The sequence below is a fragment of the Wolffia australiana genome, chromosome 15 (assembly GCF_029677425.1).
Source record: "Wolffia australiana isolate 7733 chromosome 15, ASM2967742v1".
Taxonomy (NCBI): domain Eukaryota; kingdom Viridiplantae; phylum Streptophyta; class Magnoliopsida; order Alismatales; family Araceae; genus Wolffia; species Wolffia australiana.
Genome location: NC_135849.1, coordinates 6,528,028 through 6,544,136, shown reverse-complemented (window position 1 = coordinate 6,544,136; position 16,109 = coordinate 6,528,028). Strand labels below are relative to the sequence as shown.

Sequence of the window (16,109 nt, the reverse complement as noted above, 5' to 3'; positions counted from 1 at the left end):
TGGGACTGCAGCGTATCCAGGGGGGGAGAGGGGTACCCAACAGTCAGTCATGAAGTGTATCTCATGGAATGTACGAGGGCTCCGCGATGAACAGAGAAGAGGGATAGTCAGAAGTTATATGATGGAGTGGGGGGTCACAATAGCCTGTTTGCAGGAAAAAATGTTGGAAAACTGCTAAGCTAGAGTGTGGAACACAGTAGGTCGAAGATTTCTCGAGGGTTTTCTGGAGGTAAATGCTGTTGGAAGATCGGGGGGTGGTGTTAGCCTGGAATGATACAGTGTTCTCTAAAGTAGAGACATTGTTGGGGGAGGTGACGGCAGCAGTCAAACTAAGAAGGACAACTGATGAGTTTGAAATGGTAATAGCCTTAGTGTATGGTGCATCAAATCCAGCAGGAAGAAATGGGCTATGGGAAGAGCTGGCAGAGGTGAGCTCTAAATTTCAAGGACTGCCAATGCTGTTCGGGGGAGATTTCAACGCGACACTAGAGGCAGGAGACAGACCAAATGGCAAGGGAGGCCTAGATTACGACTCATCAAATTTCTGGTCATTCATTGCAGAAGCACAGCTGCAAGAAATGGGGCCCGTGGACTGTACTTACACATGGAGGAGCATTGCAGGCGGAGGGAGAAAATCTAGACTTGACAGATTCCTATGCCCAGTAGAGATGGCAGAAAATTCTCAAACGCAGACGTAAGAAATTTGCCAAGGCCGCTATCAGATCATACTCCCATAGTGTGCGCAATGAATGAAGGACACAGACGGTCCACATACTTTAAATTGGATAGATCGTGGTTTCATGAGGACAAGTTCAAAGAGATGATAGCGAATGCATGGTTGGCAATCCAGAAAGCAGGGTCGGGCATAGAGACACTGGCTGAGAGAGTGAAAGGTCTTCGACAACATTTGATGGGATATTGCAACCAAGTTTGGGAAAATAGGAAGACGAAGAGGAATGAGGCCCTTTCTAGAATAAAACAACTGGATGAGATGGAAGACACCACAAACCTAGAGGGAGATGAGGTCCAAGAACGAAAGAAATGGCAGGGTGTGGTTGCTGAGGACAGGAAATTGGAGATGGACTGGAGACAGAGATCAAGACAATTGTGGCTTCGAGAAGGCGATGCGAACATGCGATTTTTTCACCTTGTGGCAAATCGCAGGAGACGTATTAACTAGATAGTGAAGATAAAAGTGGGACAACAGGTACACACAGGAGCACAGGCAGTAGGACGAGCCATTGCAAATCATTTCCGATCGTTTTACAAAAAAGGGAAAAAGAGCACATGGAAGTGGTGTGGAAGGGGGGCATGGAATGTGAGTCGTGAGCATCGAATGGAACTGATTCGACCTTTCTCTGAAGTGGAGGTGAAGGCAGAAATTAAGGGGCTGAACGGGGAGGGAGCTCCAGGACCAGATAGCATCCCAGTGTTCTTTTATAGCAAATGCTGGGATCGGGCTGGGTCGGATGTGATGGCCACGATTGACGATTTTCGAGAAGGTCGAGGGAGCATGGAGAAGATTAACAGGTCCCATCTACTCCTACCGAAATGTCAACGGGTGGAGAAAATTGAAGATTTTTGGCCCATCTCTTTGTCAAACTCAATCTATCTGATTATTACGAAGGTGCTCGCGAACAGACTCAGGGCAAGGATAGGAGAATTGATTGAACCGGCGCAATCAGCATTCATCCCCGGTAGGCTACTTGTGGACAGTGCAGTAACAGCGGGAGAAATATTGGCAGCATGGGAGAGGAACAGAACCAAGGGATTCCTGTGGAAGGTTGACTTTGCAAAGGCATATGACTCAATCGATTGGGATTTCCTGTGGGCCTCCATGAAGAGAAGGGGGTTCCCTAAGGAATGAATAAGGTGGGTGAAAAGATGCATCACCTCACACTCTTGCACGGTGTTGATAAATGGACGACCTGAAGGGGGCCGTATACACCCACAAAGAGGTGTGAGACAAGGATGTCCACTGGCACCATTACTGTTTGTCCTGGCGGTGGACGCACTTGCATTTTGTACCCACCAGGCATGCGCAAAGGGACTGCTGCGAGGGTACCAAATGTCAGAGCAAGAGAATAGAATTCCCCTACTCCAATATGCTGATGACACCACCTTCATCCAAGGATCAGCGAGGGAAGCGAGAAACTTATCTATACTAATTGACCTGTTTGCAGATTTCTCAGGACTTCAAATAAACAGAAGCAAATCTGCCTTGATGTGCAACGGGTTATCGTCGGAAGAGGAGGCACAATGCGCAATGATATTGAGAATGCCGCTCGGGAGTCTGCCGATGCGATATCTGGGCCTACCATTGACGAAGGGTAGGCTGACAAAAGCAGATTGGCAACCGGTTATTGAGAAAGTGGAAAAACGGTTAGAGGGGTGGCAGACAAAGGTGTTATCGAGAAGGAGCAGATTGGTGCTGTTGAGGTCCGTATTATCATCCATCCTGCTTTTTTATCTCTCAGTTTTCAAGATGCCAACTGGAGTCGGGAAGAGAATAGAAGGCATGTTGCGGCCTTTTCTATGGAAAGGCTCAGGGGCAGAACAAAGCAGGGGAATCGCGATGGTGGCATGGGATAAAGTTTGCCGGCCCACCAAAATGGGAGGGTTGGGGGTCCTACATATGCAAAGTATGAACGTGGCATTACTAACCAAATGGGTGGAGAGAATTATGAATCCCCGAGAGGATCTCGTCATCAAAGTACTCCAAGACATCTATGTAAAGGGGCTGAACTGGGATAAAAAGGCAGAGCCGTACCATTGAGTGTCGCCTTTCTGGCAAGGCCTTGGACGGATCTTCCCAAGAGTACAAGGTTTTTTCTCTGCCAAGTTAGGCGATGGGGCGACTTTTCAATTCTGGAGTGATGCATGGTTGCCACGAGGCAACTTAAGCGTAATGTTCCCCAGACTATATGCACTTGCACGTGATAAAAAAGCCAGGGTTAGAGATTATTGGAATGGAACGTGGAACCCGATCATCCTGGGGGCTTTATCCGACCAGCGCATGGTTGAATTCATGAGCATGCAGCAGTCTTTAACCCACCTACGAACTAAAGAGGGCGAACAGGACAGCTGGGCAAGGACAACAGGCCCCTTCTCAGTCCAGCAGGCTTATTTGAAGATTCGAGAGGGGCGAGAGGAAGACACATCACTGATCAGGGCATGCAGGTTCACATGGCAACAAAAAGTCCCCCTGAAGGTGAGGATTTTTGGATGGCTTCTGGCATGGAAAAGACTCATGACAAGAGTCTTTCGCAGAAGACTATATCCAGATGCATCAGCGCAATGCATGCTCTGCTTGACTGATGAAGAAAACTGTAACCATCTGTTCTTTGAGTGCTCGTTTGCGCGCACGATTTGGGCTAGCCAGGGTCTGACAAGGATAAAGGTGACATCGGAAAGGGCTTTCTGGGAATCGGTACAGAAATGTAGGGGCAGAGGAAACAGGGAAGGTATTCGAGCAATGTCGGTTCTGTGGGCCATCTGGCTGCACAGAAATGAGGTGGTGTTCAGGGGAAGAACGGCTTCCACGGATGGAGCTATACACGAAGTGGAAGGAATTCAGGCAGCATGGTTGCTGCGACCGCCAGGAGGAGGGGGGTGACTTTGAATTGGTTGAAACGTAAAGGGAGGGGGTTGTAAGGTTCCGATGGGAAGTCCACCGAGTTCTTGGGGTGTTCATCCCTTTTTTTATTTTTAAAAAAATATATCTTGGACTTTAATTGCCTTTTACCATGAAGATGCGTGGACCCACACAGATTCACTTCTCTTTTTTCATAAGTACTCACTGGGGGGGCCCATAATGTATCCTTTACAAGGTGGGTTTTCCACCTTCATCTATGTACAAGTCTATTTCTCCTATCCAAGGTTTAGACAGATGGCTGGAGGGCTTCGACCCCCCAGATGTAATGAAACGCAGCAGTCGACAGAGTCTCTCAGCTGCTAGTTGGATCTTAAGGTCACCTCCTCCTGCCCTCACTCCCATCACTCCTTGATTTAAACCTTGATGAAATATATCCTATATTCTCAATTTTTTTTATTTTGAAGAAAATCCTATATTCTCAAATTTGAGATAGAATTGGAAGCGATTGTAAGATTTGTGCTGTGGCCCATGATGACGGGGATGTTCCTGACATACTTCTTGATATACTTTTTCATGCCATTCCTTCACAAATTGACTGATGATCTGATAAGGTTTAAGCAACTGAGCAGGTTATCCTGCTGGATTGTCAAGGAATAATTTGAAGAATTGTGTTGATGACCACATCCCTTGTAAAGTAGTATGCCTTCTTGTCAAAATTGGCATGGCTGAGGGTCGTCCTGTTAGTAAACTGCTTCCTTTAAGGAGTTCTATTCTGGGCATTGACAGGCAGAGGTGTGTTCCCTCCCACTCCTTTTTGGTTTTGGTGAATGGGATGGATCCACCCACCAAGGGGAGTCAGGCAGTGATGTCCCTTAGCACAATTGCTGTTTATCCTAGTAATGTATGCACTGGAAACATGTATATTCCGGCATGTTCACATAACCTGCTGCAGGGTTTACACTTGACGAGCTACCCAAGAGGCATTCCAATAATACCATTTGCAGATTAACACATTATTCATGAAAGCCTCCATGGAGGAGGCTTGGAACCTATTGGAATTTAGATTCCAATAAGGGGCTGTCTCAAAAGACACCCTCCTGCATGATGTATAGAGCTCTGTTCCATTTCCTGCTCGTTATCATTTATTTATAGATTTTTTTGGTTCATGAGTCACTTATGACTCATGTGCTAGGTCCATGATCCTCCTTTTGTTTCTCATTCGGTAAGTTAGTGCGACTGCAATGGCTGCTTATTTCTTTTACGTCTGGAGGAGAGAAATTCATAGTGTTCGTGATCATGCAGGTTAGGGAGCATGCGGCCAGTGTTCTCGCCAATTTAATGAATGGAGGGGATGAAGATCTTGCGAGGGTCTTCCGGGACAGAGCACTCGCTGAAGCACATTCAGTGAATAAGAAACGCAAATCAAGGTCAGTACTCTTTTATTTATCCTGATACTCGTTATAGTTACTAATTTTTGTCATCCTCTATAACTGATGAATTCCTTAGGGGATTTCCATTTTTTGATAATTTTAATTCCGTCCCTTGGGTGCCTTACATTTGCCTATCCAAAACAGCTTGACGAGTCTCTAATTTAGAAATATTTGCATCGTAATTCGTAAATATTGGCTGCAGAAAGTGGAGGTCGACTCAATCCACAGTTAAAATGCATGGCACTGTACTTGCTTTGGTCGCAACGATATTGTCAACCCCCCATGACATGCCCAGGTGCGTTGACATGGAAATCTTTCATTTTTTGCCCTTTAATCAGACAGTAACTCACTTCGAACATAGTTTTTTGAGTCAAACCCGGGCAAATTTTATAGAATCCGGAAACTTTTTGACAATGGACCGTCACCCTTTCTGCCCTCGATCGTGATTACTGATGACCGGTTAAATAGTGATCTATCTCTATCTCTATCTCTGTGTGTCCATCTCTTCCTCTCACTCAATTTCTATCATCTGTTCCGTTCCGTCCAGGTCCACGAAACCCACGCCGTTTCTTCCCCCCTTCCCAGCGTCTTCTCTGCGAAACCCATTATCCTCGTGCTACATGGCATAATTATTTCTTACGCTAAACAAATACACCCCGAAATTTGCATTTGTCTGTAATTTGACAGCATATCTTAGGGGATAAAACTCGACGCTGGACATGGTCGTTCTGTTCTTTTTGTGCGAATTTGTGAGAAGTGTTTGTTCTGTTTGGTTTTTCAAACAGAAGAACCAATTCGTTCTGTTCGGTCGTTCTGTTCTTTGTTATGTTCTTTTGTCCACTTTGTGCGAATTTGTGCGAATGTGCAAATTTTGTTCGTTTTTGAAGAAAAAAAGAACATAACAAAGAACAAGGCCCTGTGCGGTTCTTTTGTGCGATTTATTTGTTTGTTTAAAACGAACAGAAGAGAACAACCATGTCTACTCGACGCCAATTTGGGAATTTATTTTGCTCTGATTTACATCGCGTTTGAAATGGAACTCCAATCCTTTCAGCTGGCTCCCAGAACACGTGACCTTGCTCGCCCAGTTTATCAACGAGCCCTCGCCTGTCAAGTCAACGGTCACAAAGGCAGTCGCAGAATTCCGCAGGACTCATGCGGACATGTGGATTATCCAGAAAGATTCATTCACCGAGGAGCAACTGGAGGCATGCCCCCCCATCTTTCAAACCCAAACAACTACACAGATATCCATAATTCACCCCCAAAAAAAGAAAAAAAAATAAGAAAAAAACCAAGTCTCACCGTATCTTTCTGGTCTACAATTTCAGGTACTGGCGGATGCGTCTTCGTCGTCATCTTATTTCGCATAACCGCATAGGAAATCAGGTTTCTTTAGACCGATCGTTTGACGTAAAACTCAGTCGGGTTTTCCTTTTTTTTTATAATTTTTTTCTTCCCCGTTTACCATTACTTTGAATCTCTCAAGAAAGTTGAGATGTACCTGGAGAAGGAAGTAGTGTACCTGGAGGTGGTCATTTCTCTGTGGCTTCTTTCGGGGTCTTGTCATTTCCGTCCGAGTTGGCGGCGGAGGCGGCTCGGAGGGCGAGGCCTACGCCGCCGCTGCCGCCGACGACGCTGTCATTGAAGGTGAAGTTCTTCACGGCCTTGGCCGGCTTCCTTCGGCGAAATCCGCAGGCGAAGACGACGGTGGAGAAGGCGGAGAGGAAGAGCAGGACCGTGGCCGGGCTCAGGTCGACCGCGGCAGCCGTGGGAACTACTCCGAAGCTCCGCGGCATACTCTCTCTTCCGTGAAAGAAGAACAAGAAGAAGGTTTGGGTTGCCCAATTTAAGAAGGGGCTTTAAGGGGGGTCATAAATGGGTTCGTATGGGGGGGGGGGGATTCAAAGGTTGACAATCTGGCACCCCTGCCCTGCGCGTCTCGTTTGGGTTTGTGGATCCGGCCAAGAACGAAGTGCCGACATTCGCTTCGAGAGAGAGAGAGCGGGGGGTAGATAGTCAATAGTCAATGAAAGAGAGTGCGGGTGTGAGAGATGAGATAGTCAGTGAAAGAGAGTGGGCTTTAAGGGAGCGATAGTTTTGGAGAAAGTGTGCGATGAGAAAGAGAAAGAGAGAGAGCCGGTGAGAGAGGGAAAGGGAGAGAAAGTCAATGAGAGAGAGACTCAGTGAGGGCGAGAGAAAGAGAGACTCAGTGAAAGATAGAGGGAGTCAATGTGTGAGAGAGAGCAAGAGAGAAATAGAGTCGGAGAGAGAGAGAGAGAGAGAGAGAGAGAGAGAGAGAGAGAGAGAGAGAGAGAGAGAGAGAGAGAGATTGAGTCAGAAAGAGAGAGAGAGACAGCAAGAGAGAGATTGAGTCAGAGAGAGAGAGAGACAGCAAGAGAGAGATTCAGTGTGAGAGAGAGAGAGAGAGACAGCAAGAGAGAGATTCAGTCAGAGAGAGAGCGAGAGACAGAGTCAAACAGAGAGAGAGAGACAAAGTCAAAGAGAGAGAAAGACAGAAAGACAAAGAGCGAGAGAAAAATGTGGGAAGAGAGAATCAGTGATAGAGAGAGGGAGGGAGTGAGAGAGGGAGAGAGCAAGGGATCAATAGAGTCGGAGAGAGAGAGAGAGCAAGAGAGAGATTGAGTCAGAGAGAGAGAGACATCAAGAGAGAGATTGAGTCAGAGAGAGAGAGAGAGAGTCAAATAGAGAGAGAGAGAGACAAAGTCAAAGAGAGAGAAAGACAGAAAGACAGAGAGAGAGAAACAGAAAGAGAAAAAATTTAGGAGAGAATCAGTGATAGAGAGAGGGAGTGAGAGAGAGAGAGCAAGAGACAGATAGAGCCGGAGGGAGAGAGCAAGAGAGAGATTGAGTCAGAGAGAGAGACAGCAAGAGAGAGATTGAGTGAGAGAGAGAGACAGCGAGAGAGAGATTGAGTGAGAGAGAGAGAGAGAGACAGCCAGGGAGAGATTGAGTCAGAGAGAGAGAGAGAGAGAGACTAAGCCAAAGAGAGAGAAAGACAGAAAGACAAAGAGAGAGAGAAACAAAAAGAAAGAAAAATGTAGGAGAGAATCAGTGATAGAGAGAGTGAGGGAGTGAGAGAGAGAGAGAGCAAGAGATAGATAGAGTTGAAGAGAGAGAGAGAGCAAGAGAGAGATTGAGTCAGAGAGAGAGAGCAAGAGAAAGATTGAGTCAGAGAGAGAGACAGAGTCAAAGAGAGAGAGAGACAAGTCAAAAGAAGAGAAAGACAATAGAGAAAAATGTAGGAAGAGAGAATCAGTGATAAAGAGTCAGTGAGAGAGAGAGCAAGAGCGAGATAGAGTCAGAGAGAGACAGCAAGAGAGATAGAGTCAGAGAGAGAGAGATACAATGTCAAAGAGAGACAGAAAGACAGAGAAAGAGAGAAAAATGTGGGAAGAGAGAATCAGTGATATAGAGAGTCAGTGAGGGAGAGAGAGAATGCAAGAGAGACAGATAGTCAATGAAGAAGAGATTGAGTGTGAGAGAGAGGGAGAGAGAGTCAATGAGAGAGGCACAAAGGGAGAGAGAGAGAGTCAGTGAGAGAGGCATAGAGAGAAAGAGAGAGAGTCAGTGAGAGAGTCACGGAGAAAGAGAAACAGAGAGTCAGAGAGAGAGGCAGAATGAGAAAAAAAGGCAGTGAGGGGGAGAGACAGAGAGAGAGAGAGTTAACGAGAAAGAAAGAGAGTTGTGAAAGAGAGACAACGAGAAAGAGAAAGAGAGTTGTTAGAGAGAGAGAGAGACAAAGAGAAAGTGAAAGAGAAAGAGAGTTGTGAGAGAGAGGATCCATTCAGGTGAAACTAACTTTTGACAAGTAGAAGATGACGTACTAGATGGTGTAGACGTTGGCTTACATAGATCCATTTTAGTAGTAGTTAAAATTTGATTAAGATATTTCAATTGGGACAACTGAATTCCAGTTGGTGTCTTTATAAGTTCAATTCCAAGAACATACTGAGCGGGTCCTATATCACGAACAGGAAACTTGCCTTAAAATGCATTAATCGTGGTAAAAACCTCTTTTGGATTTGATCCTAAAATTAAAACCTCATCAACATAGACAAGAATAAATATATGTGATTGTGCTGAAGTTTTGAAAAATAACGATGTATCAGTTTTAGAACTTTGAAAATTTAATTGCTATAAGAAATTTGAGAGTTTTTGGCGCCACATTCGAGGCACTTGCTTTAAGCCATAGATAGATTTCTTTAATAAACATACATGATTAGGATATAAGGAATTAACAAAACTCAGAGGTTGTGGCATATAAATTGTCTCGACAAGATCACCATGTAAGAATGCATTAGAAATGTCTAGCTGTTGTATAGACCAATTTTTAGAAATAGAGACAGATAATAAAAGCCAAACTCTAGTCATCTTTACCACTGGACTAAACGTATCATGATAATCTATTCCTTGAGATTGACTAAGACCTTGAGCAACTAGCCCAGCTTTATATCTTTCAACAGTACCATGAGCATTGAGTTTAGTTTTGAATACCCATCTAGAGCCGACAATATTTGCACCTTCAGATGGTATTGTAAGATGCCATAGCCTTTTTCTAGACTGGCATTCTTAGGGCCTGCACAAATGAAGAAGGTTCAAGTCACGGTGATAAGATGGAATTCGAACTTACCTGTGCATTGTAGGTGTTGAGATTCGAAAGAAGCCGTTTTCGCTCTTTTGTTGCCTGCGGAATATGAAGTAAATCATAGATCCGCCTTGTTTTTAGAGGTGGAGTTGACTGATTCGTTGTACTGGTAGATGACGAACCATCACTATTCCCTGGTTCTTGAAAGGGTGATGATGCAGCAGGGGGTGTGGAGGTGACATTAGGATTTTGTTGTAATACTGGAGTAGATATAGAATCTGTTTGATAGGATGTAGAAGGTAATTCATGTTCGGTGTTGGGAGGACTGTGAAATTTAGGTATTGTTGCATATTCAGCAGGCGAAGAACCTAGAATTACATCAGACGAGTGAGTAGAAAGAAAGAGTGTCCAAAAAGGAAAAAAATGTTTCATCGAATATTACATCTCTAGAAATATATTGACGATTTGTGGCGAGAGAAAGACACCTGTATCCTTTATGCAACAAACTGTATCCTACAAAAACACAGCGTTCAGAACGGGTAGACAATTTGTTTTTAGCATAACGACGAAGATTTGGAAAACAAAGTGTGCCAAATTTTTTTAGAAATCTATAGTCAGGAACCTTAGAGTGCAGTATTTCAAATGGTGTTTAGTTGCCCAACAAAGGAGAAAGCATGCGATTGATAAGATATGCTGCAATTGCAACAGCTTCATCCCAGAATTTCTCTGGCATGGAAGCTTGTTGCAACATGCATAGAGTTGTTTCAATAATATGTCGATGTTTTCGTTCTGCTGTCCCATTCTGCTCAGGTGTATGTGGACATGAATTTTCATGTTTGATACCACAAGTTTAAAAATATTTATAAAAAGGTTGATACTCACAGCCCCAATCTGAGCAAAATACCTTAATTTTGCTGGAGTATTGTCGCTCAACCAACTGTTGAAACTGGATGAAGGTTGAAAGAACATCGCTTTTGGCCTTAAGTGGGTACAGCCAAGTATACATGCAATATTCATCAATGAAGGTGACATAATACGAATATCCAACATATGACTTAATAGGCGAAGGACACCAAAGGTCAGAATGTATTTTCTGAAGTGGTAAAAGTGAAGAGTTTTTGGATACTGAAAATGACAATTTACGTGCCTTACTTAAACAACAAACTGAACGAGACGATAATGATAATGTTTGAGATAAAGGCAAACCAAAACATGTAATTGTTTGTCTTAAAACACGAAATGCGAGGTGTCCCAGACGAAGATGCCACACGTCAGCAGACTGTCGTTCGCCAAAAAATGCCTTTGCTTCAATTGGTTCAATACAATAGAGGCCTTCATGCACCCGTCCCGTGAGAAGAAGATCCCCTGTCATGTGATCCTTTATATAACATACATCAGGATGAAATTCAACATAAACTAGATTATCGGCAATTAGTTTTTGAATCAATAAAATATTTTTTGAAATTTGGGGTACATGAAGGACATTGTGAAGCTTAAGAAAATGATTTTGTTGCTTAGTGAAATAGAAAATTGCCCAAGAGAGGAGATAACCAAACCTGTACCATCATATATGTAGAGTCGATCGGATCCGGCATATGGAACTGGTCTGTAGAGGTTGTGCACATCAGAGGTGACATGATGTGTAGCTCCACTATCAGGATACCAAGTCGTGGGTTGATGTTGAGCTTGTAGAGGAACAAACGGACGGCCATGACTTCCATGATGAGCAACATAGCCTTGTGGATGTGGAGAGAAACTTGGTGGTGGTGACAGATGTGGTGTGCCTGAAAAATGAAGCGATCGATGTTGCAAAACAGACCGGCACTCTGATGCTCGTCGGGATTTTTTAAGACACAACTGGCATCTGGGAATAAAGCGTCCGCCTCGTCCATGGCCTCCTCATCCATCTCGAATTCTTCAAGAATAGCGATGCCCGCGATTGCAAAAAGAAGATGAATAATAGTTGAAATTGGAGTTCGGAGCTGGACTTACATGAGTTATTTGCACTTGATTGGCCATTGGAGCTGTTGCTGGGTCTTGATGCTCATCATCACTATCAAAATATATCCAATGCTACTTCCGAGAGAAGAGTAGCCACCGTATAATCAAAGGACAAGTTTTCATTGTGAGTTGTAATCCTAATCCGAAAGGAGCAAAATTTGGATCCAAGACCACGAAGAAACACAAATTTAACATGTTCACCGCACTAATTAGTTTTGCCACTATTGTCCGAAACTCAAATATGTATTCGTCAAGCGATCGGTTTCCTTCCTTAAAGGAATGAAACCGTGTGGTTAATTCCATAATGTGGGGCTCCGATGCTGACGATAATTCAGTCATAAATTTATCCCAGGCTTCTCTGGCCGTAAGACAGCTAGAAACCATAGGCAGAAGTTCAACAAACATGAAAGAGATGATGGTGGAGAGTACCTGCTGCGTTTCCAAGGCGTATGTTCATCGTCGGTGTCAATTTCTTCAGGTTTTGGGCGCTTCAGATGCTGCCCAAAGACTTGTGACTAGATTATTGGAACAATCTGTATCTTCCACAACAGGTAACTGTGCTTTGAAAAATTGATGGTCATCCCTGGAGATGGATGAGTAGTGACGATTGGAGTGCCCATACGCTGACGAGGTGGAGGAGAAGGCCACATAGGAGCAGGATTGGTTGTCACAGCAGCACCTTTAGTTGAGGCACTTGCAGCTTCCGCAAGTTCTGATACCATGACAAGAATTGAAGACACAGACGAGAAGAGAAGTAGAACTCGAAGAAGAAAAGATATAATAGGAAGTAGCAGAGAAGGGACTATAAGAGAATCCCATAAATTGCAATGAAGTCGAGTGTCCTATTTATAGAGATGAAGAGGAGATGAGCGTTAATGTGGTCTAATGCTCTATTGATGACAGTATGTCGAATATCATCATGACGATATGTAATCATGATGATGTCCGAAATGTGCCTTGGTAGCTGCCATATCTTCTGTATTTATGGCAGATATTAGTAGTCGTTATGTGTCGTTGGAGGAGCTGGCACATGTACGGCTGGCAGCATTCCAACATTCCAATGTACTGACTTGTGTATGGCCACCGTCGGAGTAGTCACCCGATGCAGATATCCTTGATGGACACCTTCTGGCGGCAGATCTTTGTTATGGGAAGTGCACCCTACTAGAGGCGTTATGATAGTAGTGTCAGTGGGTGGTGCTCGAGGCCAACTGTTAGAAGTTTCTGGATTATCGTCTGTCTTGAAAAGATAGAGAGTCATTGAGAGAGAAAAAGAGAGATGGCGATCAGCGAGGGAGAGCCAGTGAGAGAGAGAGTCAGTGGGAGAGACAGTGAGAGAGAGTCAATGAGAGAGAGACAGAGAGAGAGAAAGAGTAAGAGATAGAGCCAGAGAGAGAAAGAAAGAGAGATGTAGAGCCAAAGCGAGAGTCAGGGAGAGAGAAAGAGAGTCAGAGAGGGAGAGAGAGAAAGAGAATCAGAGACAGAGAGTTAATGCGAGCGAGAATGAGAGAGAGAGAGTCAATGAGAAGAGAAAGAGTGTCAAACAGAGAGTCAGAAAGATAGAGGATTGAGAGAGAGAGAGACAGTGATGGAGAGAAAAAGAGAGTCAGAAAGAGAAAGCCGGTGAGAGAGAGAGGATTCAAAGAGAGTCAGAAAGAGAGAGCTGGTGCGAGAGAGGATACAGTGAGAGTCAGAAAGAGAGAGCCGGAGTGAGAGAGAATATTCAGAGAGGATCAGAAAGAGAACCAGTGAGAGAGAGGATTTAGTGAGAGTCAGAGAGAGGGAGAGAGAGAAAGAAAGAGTGTGAGAGAGAATTCAGAGAGAGAGAGTTAGTGAAAGAGAAAGAGAGAGTGAGAGAGAACCAATGAGAGAGAAAAAGAGAGTTAGAGAGAAAGAGAGAGAGAGTGAGAGAGAACAAATGAGAGAGAAAAAGAGAGTTAGAGAGAAAGAGAGAGTCTGTTAGAGAGATGAAGAGAGATAAAGAGTCAGCAAGAAAGAGAAAAAAGGAGTGAGAGATGGATAGATAGAGAGCTAGATAGATAGAGAGATGATAGATAGATAAATAGAGAGATAGAGATAGATAGAGATAGAGATAGATAGAGATAGAGATAGATAGATAGAGAGATAGATAGATAGAGATAGGGAGAGAGAGAGAGAGATAGATAGATAGAGAGAGAGAGAGGCTTTGCTGCCGATTGTCTCTGAAGTTCAGGTGGTCACTGACTGTCGCTACAAATTTGTGACATCTAGTGGTCACTTAATGCCATGGCAGTTAGATGCAACTATTCTCGTGTGTTTTTTCAATTGTTGCGTCATCTGCCAATTAATTTTCTCTCGTAGTGATCGTCGAATTACTTATGCGCTTGTGTTTCCTTCTGGGCCAATCATAACATATCATCGCATGTTGCAGTCTGCACATACTACATGTTGCAATCTAGATTCATCCGTTATTATCATCGCTTAGTGAAGATCTCTTCTATCCTTACTAGTCTGACTTTTGTTATCATTTCTCCAGGATGATATGATACCCATTCCTTGAATGGCCATAAAATTGGTACAGAAAATATGGAAATTCTGGCTTATAGTAAGATTAGTTGATGTCAAAAGTTTCATAAAAATATATAAGATCCATCAAAAGTTCATCAAATTTTGATTATATATGGAAAGTCACAATTACCCCTAACAACTTAAATAATCAATATTTCGGCATGTAACATACTGAAAAGGCATAGAGTGATGCAATATTGATTAATTCAAGGCATTTAAAGGCTAATTTAGAACTGTTTTTTAATTTTTCTAAAGCTAAAACTCCATGAAATCAAGGCACCGGATAAGAGTTTATATTCCAAATTAATATTTACTTGGAATAATCAAAATTTGATGAGCACATTATAAAACAAAAGGAGCTGAAGCTGAAGAAATAGCTTTAAAATTTCCCATTACCTTTCCAATATCTATTGAGCACAACTAGAAACCACTCTGATAAGACATTTAAGACAAATTTTATGGTTTCATTCTTTCTTTAATATTTGTTCTCTACAACTAAAGTAAAATAGTAGATAGGTCTTCATAAGTCACAAAATATTTAATACTTGTACTGCAAAACTATAAGAAAAAAGAACTTAGATCATCATAAGTCATAAAATGCTTCCCAACTTTCATGGTATAGATCACAATAAGTGGTAGTTAATTCATTTTTCTGAAACTCTTTGAGTTACGCTACTACTATTTCTTGGTTATTAAGCCATTTATCATAAGACCTACCTTATTTGTATTATTTAATACAAAAAATAAACATCATAACTTATGGTCATATCAAATAACATTTTGACAGTTGATGAAGTGAAAATGGGGTGTTAATTTGTCGTTGTTTTATTTTCGCTTCAATCAAATAAAATTTTAAATTTGTAAACTCACTCAAGAGTGTATAGTTGTCAGTAAGGTCATCTCCACAGGGGCTGGCTCTTAGAGTTGAAATCAACTAATGAGTAGGAGAGTAAACAACCACTATTAGGTGTTTGTTGTAATGTATAGGAGAGAACAATGAAATATTTAATAGTGATTTGTAAAGGAATTCCTCTCTAAAGATTTTATTTTGACCTCAAATTTCATATATATGTAGTAAATATATATTAGTGGCTTCAAGAATTTTGGTAGGAGAATTTGTAGAATCAATGTAGGAGGAAATGAGTTTTATATAATGCCTAATGGAAGAAAATGTGTTTATATGTAGTTTTATAATGAACGAGAGTGGTTTTTACTGCATTTTATCTCAACATGTATATATAATAGGAAGTATATCTTCCTTGATTTTATTATATATTTTTTAGACTTTTAACTGGGTAAAAAATATTTAAAATGGTTTTAATGATCATTTGAAGAATTGGCACGAAAGGTGTTTGTAGAAATGCCTTAAGGACTTATTTCAATTTCACGGAAATGGATAGAGGATGATTCCTCAATACTTGATTAATGTTCTAGTAATAGTAATAACTATAAAATTGAATTACTTATCAGATTCTGCACCAGCTCGGGTCGGCGACCGCTCCTGACCTGTCTCCAGCTGCGTCGTTGACCGAGATACCCAAGAGAGAAAAGCAGAAAATGGAGGATCAGGAATTCCTCGCGGTCTCGGAGTTGCCGTTGGCTTCAGACTTCGTTCTTGGTCGAAGTATTCCCTCCAGGTAAATCTTCTTAACTCTATCTTCTTTTATCACTCTCTTCACGTTCTACCTTTTAGGTCGCAGCACTATCACTGCCGTCGACCAAGACAATCGGAAGAAAATGAAAAAAAGGAGGATCTTCCGCTCCGTAATTTTTATTTCAGAAACATGATTGAGAATTCGGTGGAAAGATATCCGTTCAGGGCCATAGAATGGGATTTTATAGGGTAGGACTTTTCCAAAGTTTCTCTCCGACGATGTAGGATCATTTCTATTCACTTCTTGGCAGCGGGATGACGGCGATTTGCCTC

The 16,109-nt window shown here is 42.7% G+C and overlaps 1 protein-coding gene and 1 long non-coding RNA gene across 5 annotated transcripts in view; one reads left to right on the top strand and one right to left on the bottom strand.

The window, feature by feature from the left end:
- The window catches only part of PA200 (proteasome activating protein 200), a 37,503-nt gene extending 30,927 nt beyond the window's left edge, over positions 1–6,576 (top strand). For all 3 annotated transcript variants that reach the window (XM_078587301.1, XM_078587299.1, XM_078587302.1), the window contains 4 exons: positions 4,898–5,022; positions 5,228–5,320; positions 6,080–6,233; positions 6,357–6,576. In XM_078587301.1, the coding sequence (XP_078443427.1) occupies positions 4,898–5,022; positions 5,228–5,320; positions 6,080–6,233; positions 6,357–6,398 (414 nt within the window). In that variant the 3' untranslated portion in view covers positions 6,399–6,576. The remainder of the gene's footprint in view (positions 1–4,897; positions 5,023–5,227; positions 5,321–6,079; positions 6,234–6,356) is intronic.
- Positions 5,988–6,923, bottom strand: LOC144712908 (uncharacterized). 2 transcript variants are annotated; one of them, XR_013583897.1, is made up of 2 exons: positions 6,551–6,923; positions 5,988–6,132 (listed from the first exon to the last, which is right to left on the bottom strand). It is a non-coding gene; the product is annotated as an uncharacterized LOC144712908 (long non-coding RNA). The 2 variants fall into 2 exon arrangements; XR_013583896.1 differs by having other exon boundaries at positions 6,331–6,921.
- Positions 6,924–16,109: the final 9,186 nt, after the last annotated feature.